Genomic DNA, 12,262 nt, shown 5'->3' with positions numbered 1-12,262 from the left:
TTCCTCCTGCAGAATGTTTGAGGTGAGGGACGCCGTCAGTGTGCCTGCTGATTTCATCTGTGGGAAGTGCACCCATCTCCAGCTCCTCAGAAACCGCGTTAGGGAACTGGAGTTGGAGCTGAATGAACTTCGGATCATTCGGGAGGCAGAGGTGGTCATAGATAGAAGCTTCAGGGATGTAGTTACTCTGAAGAATAAAGATAAGATAGGTGACGGTGAGAGGGGCTGGGAGGAAGCAGTCAGTACCGGGATCCCCTGTGGTCGTTCCCCTTAGTAACAAATATACTGCTTTGGATACTGTTGGGGGGGGGGGGGGGGGAAAGAGACTTACCATGGGTAAGCCATGGGGTACAGATCTCTGGCACAGAGTCTGTCCCTGTTGCTCAGAAGGGAGAGGAGTAGAGCATTAGTCATTGGAGACTCCATAGTTAGGGGGATAGATAGGAGATTCTGTGGGAACGAGAGAGACTAGCGGTTGGTGTGTTGCCTCCCAGGTGCGTGATGTCTCGGATCGTGTTTTCGGGATCCTTAAGGGGGAGGGGGAGCAGCCCCAAGTCGTGGTCCACATAGGTACCAACGATATAGGTAGGGATAGGGATGTAAGGCAGGAATTCAGGGAGCTAGGGTGGAAACTTAGATCTAGGACAAACAGAGTTATTATCTCTGGGTTGTTACCCATGCCACGTGATAGCGAGACGAGGAATAGGGAGAGAGAGGAGTTGAACACGTGGCTACATGATGGTGCAGGATGGAGGGTTTCAGATTTCTGGATAATTGGGGCTCATTCTGGGGTCGGTGGGACCTCTACAAACGGGATGGTCTACACCTGGATCAGAGGGGTACAAATATCCTTGGGGGGAAATTTGCTAATGCTCTTTGGGAGGGTTTAAACTAGTTTGCAGGGGCTTGGGAACCTGAATTGTAGCTCCAGTGTACAGGAGGTTGAGAGTAGTGAGGTCATGAGTAAGGTTTCAAAGTTGCAGGAGTGTACCGGCAGGCAGGAAGGTGGTTTAAAGTGTGTCTTCTTCAATGCCAGGAGTATCCGGAATAAGGTGAGTGAACCTGCGGCATGGGTTGGTACCTGGGACTTCGATGTTGTGGCCATTTCGGAGACATGGCTAGAGCAGGGACAGGAATGGTTGTTGCAGGTGCCGGGGTTTAGGTATTTCAGTAAGCGCAGGGAAGATGGTAAAAGAGGGGGAGGGGTGGCATTGTTAGTCAAGGACAGTATTACGGTGGCAGAAAGGACGTTTGATGAGGACTCATCTACTGAGGTAGTATGGGCTGAGGTTAGAAACAGGAAAGGGGAGGTCACCCTGTTAGGGGTTTTCTATAGGCCTCCGAAAAGTTCCAGAGATGTAGAGGAAAGGGTTGCAAAGATGATTCTGGATAGGAGCAAAAGCAACAGGGTAGTTGTTATGGGGGACTTTAACTTTCCAAATATTGACTGGAAACGCTATAGTTCGAGTACTTTAGATGGGTTCGCTTTTGTCCAATGTGTGCAGGAGGGTTTCCTTACACAGTATGTAGATAGGCCATCGAGAGGCGAGGCCATATTGGATTTTGTACTGGGTAATGAACCAGGACAGGTGTTAGATTTGGAGGTAGCTGAGCACTTTGGTGATAGTGACCACAATTCAATTACGTTTACTTTAATGATGGAAAGGGATAGGTATATACCGCAGGGCAAGAGTTATATCTGTGGGAAAGGCAATTATGATGCGACGAGGCAAGACTTAGGATGCATGAGATGGAGAGGAAAACTGCAGGGGATGGGCACAATGGAAATGTGGAGCTTGTTCAAGGAACAGCCACTGCGTCTCCTTGACAAGTATGTACCTGTCAGGCAGGGAGGAAGTGGTCGAGCAAGGGAACCGTGGTTTACTAAAGCAGTCGAAACGCTTGTCAAGAGGAAGAAGAAGGCTTATGTAAAGATGAGACATGAAGGTTCAGTTAAGGCGCTCGAGAGTTACAGGTTAGCTAGGAAGGGCCTTAAGAGAGAGCTAAGAAGGGCCAGGAGGGGACATGAGAAGTCTTTGGCAGGTAGGATCAAGGATAACCCGAAAGCTTTCTAGAAGATATGTCAGGAATAAAAGAATGACTTGGGTAAGAGTAGGGCCAGTCAAGGACAGTAGTGGGAAGTTGTGCTTGGAGTCCGAGGAGATAGGAGAGGTGCTAAATGAATATTTTTTGTCAGTATTCACACAGGAAAAAGACTATGTTGTCGAGGAGAATACGGAGATTCAGGCTACTAGACTAGAAGGGCTTGAGGTTCATAAGGAGGAGGTGTTAGCAATTCTGGAAAGTGTGAAAATAGATAAGTCCCCTGGGCCGGATGGGATTTATCCTAGGATTCTCTGGGAAGCTAGGGAGGAGATTGCTGAGCCTCTGGCTTTGATCTTTAAGTCATCTTTGTCTACAGGAATAGTGCCAGAAGACTAGAGGATAGCAAATGTTGTCCCCTTTTTCAAGAAGGGGAGTAGAGACAACCCCGGTAACTATAGACCAGTGAGCCTTACTTCTGTTGTGGGCAAAATCTTGGAAAGATTTATAAGAGATAGGATGTATAATCATCGGGAAAGGAATAATTTGATTAGAGATAGTCAACACGGTTTTGTGAAGGGTAGGTCGTGCCTCACAAACCTTATTGAGTTCTTTGAGAAGGTGACCAAACAGGTGGATGAGGGTAAAGCAGTTGATGTGGTGTATATAGATTTCAGTAAAGCGTTTGATAAGGTTCCCCACGGTAGGCTACTGCAGAAAATACAGAGGCATGGGATTCAGGGTGATTTAGCAGTTTGGATCAGAAATTGGCTAGCTGGAAGAAGACAACGGGTGGTGGTTGATGGGAAATGTTCAGACTGGAGTCCAGTTACTACTGGTGTACCACAAGGATCTGTTTTTGGGGGGGGCCACTGCTGTTTGTCATTTTTATAAATGACCTGGAGGAGGGATTAGAAGGATGGGTGAGTAAATTTGCAGATGACACTAAAGTCGGTGGAGTTGTGGGCAGTGCGGACGGATGTTACAAGTTACAGAGGGACATAGATAAGTTGCAGCGCTGGGCTGAGAGGTGGCAAATGGAGTTTAATGCAGAAAAGTGTGAGGTGATTCATTTGGAAGGAATAACAGGAAGACAGAGTACTGGGCTAATGGTAAGATTCTTGGCAGTGTGGATGAGCAGAGAGATCTCGGTGTCCATGTACATAGATCCCTGAACGTTGCCACCCAGGTTGAGAGGGTTGTTAAGAAGGCGTACGGTGTGTTAGCTTTTATTGGTAGAGGGATTGAGTTTCGGAGCCATGAGGTCATGTTGCAGCTGTACAAAACTCTGGTGCGGCCGCATTTGGAGTAATGCGTGCAATTCTGTTCGCCGCATTATAGGATGGATGTGGAAACATTGGAAAGGGTGCAGAGGAGATTTACCAGAATGTTGCCTGGTATGGAGGGAAGATCTTATGAGGAAAGGCTGAGGGACTTGAGGCTGTTTTCGTTAGAGAGAAGACGGTTAAGAAGTGACTTAATTGAGGCCTACACGATGATCAGAGGATTGGATAGGGTGGACAGCGAGAGCCTTCTTCCTCGGATGGTGATGTCTATCACGAGGGGACATAGCTTTAAATTGAGACAGATGTCAGAGGTAGGTTCTTTACTCAGAGAGTAGTAAGGGCGTGGAATGCCCTGCCTGCAACAGTAGTGGACTCGCCAACACTAAGGGCATTCAAATGGTCATTGGATAGACATATGGACGATAAGGGAATAGTGTGGATGGGCTTTAGAGTGGTTTCACAGGTCGGCGCAACATCGAGGGCCGAGGGGCTTGTATTGCGCTGTAATGTTCTATGTTCTATGTATTAAAAAATACTTGGACGAGTGCCAGTTGTCTGCAGGCTCAACATTCCCTCAATATGATGATGATTTATTGATAGCCTCAGAGGGAGGGCTAGTTTGTCAACAGAATACCCTTTTGTTATTATCACATCTGGCATAGGGTCTCAATGGACAAACTGCAATTCTGTCAAGAGACAGTTCAGTATTTGGGATTTCAGCTTCAGCGAGGACAGTGGAGGCTTGGGTCTGAAAGAATACAGGCTGTAGCAAGGGTTCCAACTCCACACATGAAAAAGGAAACCTTTACCTTCCTCAGAATGGTGGGCTATTGCAGGCAGTGGATGCTGGACTATAGAGAGATGGACGCAGTACTGTACAAGGCTACCCTACATGACGCCCCTTCATTTGTTACCTGGACCCCAGAGAGGGAGCAAGCATTTTGTAATTTGCAACAAGCCATGATTCGTGCCCCTGCCTTGGGACTTCCTAATTTCACCAAGCCCTTTACTCTTTATGTGAATGAAGCAGGGGTATTTGCAACAGGGGTCCTGGTCCAAGAGCATTGAGGAGGGAAAAGACCCCTTGCCTATTACTCGGTCGCCCTATGTGCAGTGGTAAAGGACATGCCAAGTTGCTTAAGAGCAGTAGCAGCCACGGCAGCCATAGTAGAACAATCAGTACCCCTTGCACTCGACCACTCGTGTACAGTATTGGTTCCTCACTCTGTTTTGCTGCTGCTTAATTCATCCGCAATGCAGCATTTTACTGCGGCTCGAAGCACTGGGTACGAGGTAATCCTTCTCTCGAAGACTAACTTTACCTACAAGCGAGCACCAGCTATCAACCCTGCTGCACTCTTACCCGTGCCCTCAGAAGAAGAACATTTGTTTCATCATGACTGTGTACAATTGGCTGAAGCCACCACAACCCCTTGCCCTGATTTATTGAGTCACCCACTAGAAAATCCAGACATCATCTTTTCCACCGATGGGTCAGCAAACCGACCAAATGATATAAATCAGAAAAATCGCAATACAGGCTTAACCCCGTATGAGATATTAATGGAACACCCCATGACAACTGGAACAAAACCCCCAATGACCCCAGTGGCAGTAACCTTAATATGGGCAGATGAGGCATCACTAAAATATGCCCAGGCCATGTGTGAAACCGCTGAAAAAAATATACATGAAAAGGTGTGACAGGCTCAGATGCATCCAAAAGAGGGAAATACACACCCCTTTAAACCTGGAGATCAAGTATATGTGAAAACACTAAACAAAGATTATTTTTCTCCTCGGTGGAATGGACCCTACCAAGTGCTGCTAACAACCCAAACAGCCGTTAAAGTAAAAGAAAAGCCAGATGGGATCCACGCAACTCGTGTAAACTACATCATACAGAACTTTGAGAGTACTAGCAAAACGCTGACCTGAAGAGAATGACGGCATTGATGTTTTTATATTATCATATTAATCCAACATCATGGAGAGGGTAAACTGAACATTAACACCTTGATATACATGTCCCACTCATACGCAGAAAGGGTAAATAAATCCAGTTGTTGGGTTTGTACACAAATTCCCAGATGCTCGGGAGAGGGCATCCCCGTGCGACCCATCCCATTCACCAGTAACGAGATAGCAGAGTGGGCCCTGCGACTGAATAATACAGGGCATGGTGAAGATACACAGGATATGTTAGATTGGAGATCAGCTGGATACGATATGAAAAGGTTTAAAGGATGGTGGTGGCCTAGATTTAATGTGACACCCTGTTTGATCCTTCCCAATTATATTGGAGTCCCAAAGGGTAGTATATGCTTTAGGAAACATAAAACATATGAGACCTACCCAGTAGGCACGAGTCAGTGCGACCAGACCTTGAATTGGCAACCCCCTATGCTCCGCCTTACAGTTAAAGGGCTATTCATCTATGACTGGTCAGCGGTTGAAAATCGAACTAGTGGAGGCCCCTGGGGAGGGGATCCGATTAGACTAATGGTGACTGATAGTAACGGAAACCTGACCGCATATAACGGCATATATTTTATCTGTGGATGTAAGGCATACCCGTGGTTACCAGAAATTTGGGGGGGCTCCTGCTATTAGGGATATGTAGTCCCTTATGCACATCACGTCCAGTAACTGCAGGACCATCCACAGCACAGGACGACACGAAGTGTTATGACATGGGCACAAATGCTGGGAATCATGATACCACCATTATGAATAGCCACTAATGCATACGACCTACGCAAATTACGCGACATCCTTGAGCAGGTAGCTAATTACACTGCGGAAGCTGTTAACCAGATAGAAACTGAGATGGTTGCTATAAGAGCGGTTGCCCTACAGGAATTGGATGGCCCTTGATTTCTTGTTAGCTGAAAAGGGAGGTACTTGTGCCCTGATTGGCAGTGACTGCTGCACATACATCCCTGATAACTCAGAGAAAATTGATAACCTGGTGGATCACATTCGTAGAGAGGTAGCACGATTGCATGCGGATGGGGGATGGGACTTTGGCTTTAGGTGGTTGGGAACATTAGGACAGAGGATTGTGATTTGGATTATAATCATCATTGTAGGGCAGCACGGTGGCTCAGTGGGTTAGCCCTGCAACCTCACGGCGCCAAGGTCCCAGTTCAATCCCGGGGTCACTGTCCGTGTGGAGTTTGCTCATTCTCCCAGTGTTTGCGTGGGTTTCGCCCCCACAACCCAAAAGATGTGCAGAGTAGGTGGATTGGCCATGCTAAATTGCCCCTTAATTGGAAAAAAATGAATTGGGTACACTAAATTTTTTTTTTTTTTTTTAAATTAAAAAAAATCATTGTAATCCTGATTGTCGTATGGTTACTGTTTAAATGTTGCTCGGGGTGTTGTCAGGGCATGGGAGCAAATATGACGGCATTGCCTCCGTGGTCCCAGCCACTTAATAATCAGGTGCCTATCATACGTCCATTCCCCTTACATTATCGCCCACCCTTTGCTGCTGAGGACACTGTAATGTACTAACAATGTGTTGATCATAATGAAATGAAAATCGCTTATTGTCACGAGTAGGCTTCAATGAAGTTACTGTGTCCTAGTCGCCACATTCCGGTGCCTGTCTGGGGAGGCTGGTACGGGAATCGAACCGTGCTGCTGGCCTGCCTTGGTCTGCTTTAAAAGCCAGCGATTTAGCCCAGTGAGCTAAACCAGCCCCTGGTCAACAAGATCAACAAGGAGGGAATTGTAGAAGGGACTTTAGTTGGCGGATTAGTTGCCTTAATACCCTGTATTCATTTTAACCAGCTGCTTGACTATATTTCATGGCAATAGGCACTTGGCAAAGCATGATGGATATTTAGCCTTATTTTTAGTCAAGAAGTTCTGTATGAAACAGTCAGAAGGTCATACAATGTAAACAAGCATACCGCTGCACATTGTTTTGCTGACAGCAGACAGTTATTATTTTTCTTAGGCGAGGAACTCAAGGCCTGTTATTAAACTCTAACTCCGGCCTGCTCGCTTTTCTGTCTTTTTGCTAATCTAAAGAGTGCTTTTTGTCCTAGATATTGCTTACTGTATCATATAAATTGCTCGCCTTACCTTTGTAAAGTGGGGACATTTGGAATGACTGTGGTCCCTCTAATCCCCCCACAAACTTTGTGTTAAATAAAGGACCTTTGGCGAAAACTCATAAGTGCTGACTTATAATTTCTTCAACATCACCTAACCAACAGATCTTTGGACACAACTGTGGCTTATTCCCACACTGAACAGAATAACTTGGAATGGAATTAACTGAATTTTTCAATTAGAAAAAATAATCAATTCATTATTGTATCTTTATTTAACACATTATATAACTCTTGTAATGGTATCGAATGTTTATCCATTATGCAGCTGAGCTATGTATAGCAAAAAGTTAAAAGGTACGATCCAAAATCTGTGTTGACTTCTCCTAACTTGGTTGAGGCAATGGTAGACACACAGCAATTGGTTTCAACGACCCACATTTTGCAAAGACAAAATCAAGGCTCCTACAGCAGATTATAATTTTTTCCAGAAATGTGTATGTGTGGCTGCTGGTGAGGACAATTCTTGGTCAAATGTGCTGTTCCCAATAGATACTGTCATTTATGAATAATGACCATTCAATTGAAATACTGAGGATGAATATGATCTGTATCCAATTAAGAGACAACATTTCCATAAAAAGGCTGAGGGGCGGGGAAGAAATTGGCAAGAAAAGAATTGGACTTCCTTTGTTTTCTCCCAGTGCCAAACATAATTTGTGGCTAACGGAGGTATGCAAACAACGGTTCCCATGCAGCTAGTTATGTTGGTCTGAATTGGCTGCTGTATGTCAGGAGGACAAATTTCTCTCCCACCCTCTGGAAATGTAGTCAACCTCTAATAAACAATTCCTCACAGCTGAGAAAGGGAACTGAGCTGTCTGGTGGAATCAGGGTATTTACAGAGTAAATTCACACCCACCAGGCCTACGCACGTTTTGCAAGTCCCTGCTCTAAGGTGAGATCAGGAACATTTCTTTAGTTATCATTTAATTTCCCTGAATCTGTTCCCTGAACAATGTCACACATATTCCAATTGTGGTTTAGCCAACATTCTTAGTACAGCAAACCTTGAATTCCTGTTTGTAGGGGACATCTGTTCTCAATTATCTGCTGAGTAGAAGTCAAAGCAACAATTTATGTTGCCGTTGAGATGGAAAGAACAAACAAGACATTATTTACGCATTTTAAAAGGGAAAAAAACTTACTCCAAGACCGCCACAAGGAAGCATAACAAACATCGGGGTGATGGAACCTGTGGAATAATATTTAAAAAGAGCATTTGGTTAACAGTACCAAGATAAATCAACGTTTGTAGCAATATTGTCATCACAACTCAATGGTGGGGATTACAAATACATATGAATGTCTATAAGGTGCATCTTCCCTTAAAGCTGTGTTAACCCCCTTTTAGTGGCCTCTTGGGCCCATGCAAAAGCTTTTTTCACCGAAACAGTTCTTCACAGTTTATTTGCTGTGTTAGAGTATTCAAAGCTATTTTCCTTTCTTTCAATTCTTTTTGTCAGTTGACTGGAACTTAATTGGTTCATAGTCTACAAACTATGCAAATAAAGAAAGAAATTGAAAAAAGTTATAGTCAAGTAACTATGCAAATTAACAGATGTTTATGCACACCAGGGGATTCTGGCTTCAAATCTAAAAACTTGTTTGTATAATAGCAAGGAACAATGTATTTTTTCTTTCATGCTTACCACAACAGAAGCCTAATTTCCCAAAAAACTACAGTGCATGATTCCATAATGTATACTTACAATTAAGGCAAATAGGAATGCAACACTACTAGATTCATGGGGTCAGAGGCCTCCTACTTCTTTTGTGAACTAGCAATTAGGAAAATGTCACGAATTATGGCAATCCACAAGACCAATAGGTTTCGGGCAGACCAAAGAGCATGTTTCATTGGGTTGATGATCTTCCAGCAACTGCTGATGTTTGTTTCAGTGTGCGTCCCTGGGAAAAGCCTGTTGAACACAGTCCTGCGCCAAGGAGCTGCTTGGGATGAACCCTGACAAAAGCCACCCATCTCTCTCCAGACCTTCTTTCCAAAGGCACATTCCACTTAGAGATGGACAGTGGTCTTTTCCCCACCACAGTCAGCTCAAAGGCAACTTGCAGATCAGGTGAGACTCCGGGCATGTAGGAAGGATCTGATGGGGAAGGCCTGTCTCACCACCAGCCATGCTAGATCTTGTTTGAAAGTTATGATTAGGCATTTTGCCAAATGACATTGACAGTCTGCTCACCATCTTCTTTTCCTGTAGGGCATCCAGGATGTTACACACAAATCACAATCTGATGAACTTGTGGCCAAGTTGTCTAGTTGTATAAATGTTTCCACAAGGGACAGGTGGTACGGCATGGTCCAACTATTTGGGAGTGCTCTACGGCAGCTTGGCCATACCCATCATTTGCAACACTTGGGACATGTAGAACCTCAGCACGTAGTGACACTTGGTCTTTGCAACCGAGGACTTACGCACAACTTGGTACAGCCGCACTCAAAGGTGGCCATCAGGATTAGGGCAATGTTGGGCACGTTTTTCCACCCTTTTATCGAGCGGTTTATACATTGTGTTCCTTTGAACATGGTCCATTTTTGACCTCCCATATGAAGCAGAAAATAACTCGGATGATTGTCACAGCATAGAAGTAAGGAAAAGGCCAGATTGGCACCATGTATAGCAACACCAAGAACGTCTCACAACTGATGACCAGCTTCTTAGCTGCAATGGAGAGAGATCGTCGTTCCCACATACCCAGTTTTTGGTTATTATACCCATTTGCTCCATCCAGTTTATAACACATGCCCTGGTCCATCCGAACCATATTGCCAGCACCTTCAGGCCACTTGACCGGACGGTGAAAGGGGGCAAGGAATCAATTAGCCCAGTTCCCAACATGGCCTTGCTCTTGCCACAATTTACCTTGGCACCTGAAGCCAGTTCCAACTGGTCACAGATGTTGATCAGTCTGTGCACTGACAGCAGATCTGCGCAAAAGATGGCTACATCGCCCATGTACAGGGAGGCTTTGACGCGAGTGCCTCCACTACCCGAGATCGTGACTCCTCTTATGCCCGAATCCTTCCCGATGGGCTCAGAAAAGGGTTCTATGCATAACATGAACAGAACAGCAGAGGGCAGCCCTACCTGACTTTTGGATTTAATTGGAAAGCTTTCTGATTCCCACTCGTTGATTGATACTGCGCTATTGATGCTTGTGCAGAGCAGTTGGATCCAATTGCGGATTCCCTCCCCAAACCAATTTTGGAGAGCACATGTAGGTGTGTGATATTCTGCCAAAGGCCTTCTCCTGGTCCAGACTGATGAGGCAGGTGTCCATCCTCCTGTTCTGCACATAGGCAATCATATCCCTTTGTAGTGCGAGGCTCTCAGAGATCTTCCTGCCGGGTACAGCACAGGTTTGGTCAGGGTGGATCACCAATTCCAGAGCAGACCTGACCCAATTGGTAATGACCTTATCTAGAATTTTATAGTCTGCATTCAACAATGAAATGCGTTGCCAATTTCTAATTTCCTCCCTTTCCCTCTTCTGCTTGTAGATTAGGGTAATGGTGTCTTTCCTCATGAATTCTGACATGCTCCTGGCCAGAAGCATACTTTTGCATATCTCCAGCAGGTCTGGGCCGATACAGAACCGAATACAACTCAGCCTGTAAACCATCACCTCCGGGAGTTTTACTCTCCTCGAAGGACTCAAGGGCCATAGTCAACTCATCCAGAGTTAGCGGTATGTCCACATTTAAAAGCCATGGTTTAGCACAGGGCTAAATTACTGGCTTTGAAAGCAGACCAAGGCAGGCCAGCAGCACGGTTCAGTTCCCATACCAGCCTCCCCAAACAGGCACCGGAATGTGGCGACTAGGGGCTTTTCACAGTAACTTCATTTGAAGCCTACTTGTGATAATAAGTGATTTTCATATCTGTGCAGTAATTAAGTATCAGCAAAGTGAATTTTAAAAATGACTTTACTAAATCAAATAGTTAGGTGAATTTGTTAGGTGAATTGGCCATACTAATATTGCCCAAAGGTTAGGTGGGGTTATGGGAATAGGGACGGGGGATTGAACCTCGGTAGGGTGCTCTATTGGAGCAAGGGCTGGCGCAGACTCGATGGATCGAATGGACTATTTCTGCACTGTAGGGATTCGATCATCTGAAAGGAGTCTTTTTACATTGAAATCTTACGACCATCTGGAAAGAAACAAAAACTGACAGCTTTTTCTTACACGGCAAGGTCTTCTCTTTGAAATTAAAGCATCAGAACACACATGATGTAAGCATTCCAATAGGTGATAAAGCAAAGATAAAAATACAATTGGACATTTGACAAAAAAAGTGATTGTTGTGTTGTGGGAGTTTTAACAGGTAGAAATATTTTAGATTCACAGGAAACCCCGCAGACTACTTTCCAGTATATAAGTAAATATAAATTGTTTGGTTTCCCTTTTACTCATTTCCTTGGAAACAGAAGTTACATTCGCGCCATAGAGTGCCAGGCAATGGCCATCTCCTACAAGGAAGGATCTAACCATCGTCCCTTGACATTCGATGGCATTACCATTACTGAATCCCCCACAATCGACATGCGGTTTACCATTGATCAGAAAATGAACTGGACTAGCCATATTAATATTGTGGCTACCAGGGCAGGTCAAAGGCTAGGAATCCTACGACGAGTAACTCACCTCCTGGCCCCCCAAAGCCTGTCCACTATCTACAAAGCACAAGTCAGGAGTGTAATGGAATACTCTCCACTTGTCTGGAAGAGTGCAGCTCCAACAACACTCAAGAAGCTCAACACCAAACAAGACAAAGCAGCCCGCTT

At 45.0% G+C, this 12,262-nt stretch overlaps 1 protein-coding gene across 11 annotated transcripts in view; it reads right to left on the bottom strand.

The window, feature by feature from the left end:
* hdac4 (histone deacetylase 4) overlaps positions 1-12,262 on the bottom strand; it is a 780,143-nt gene that overhangs the window by 65,645 nt on the left and 702,236 nt on the right. For all 11 annotated transcript variants that reach the window (XM_072481039.1, XM_072481057.1, XM_072481031.1 and 8 more), the window contains one exon: positions 8,602-8,648. In XM_072481039.1, coding sequence (XP_072337140.1) covers positions 8,602-8,648 — 47 coding nt within the window. The remainder of the gene's footprint in view (positions 1-8,601; positions 8,649-12,262) is intronic.

Source organism: Scyliorhinus torazame, chromosome 2 (genome assembly GCF_047496885.1).
Source record: "Scyliorhinus torazame isolate Kashiwa2021f chromosome 2, sScyTor2.1, whole genome shotgun sequence".
NCBI lineage: Eukaryota > Metazoa > Chordata > Chondrichthyes > Carcharhiniformes > Scyliorhinidae > Scyliorhinus > Scyliorhinus torazame.
This window is presented reverse-complemented; position numbering and strand designations above follow the sequence as displayed.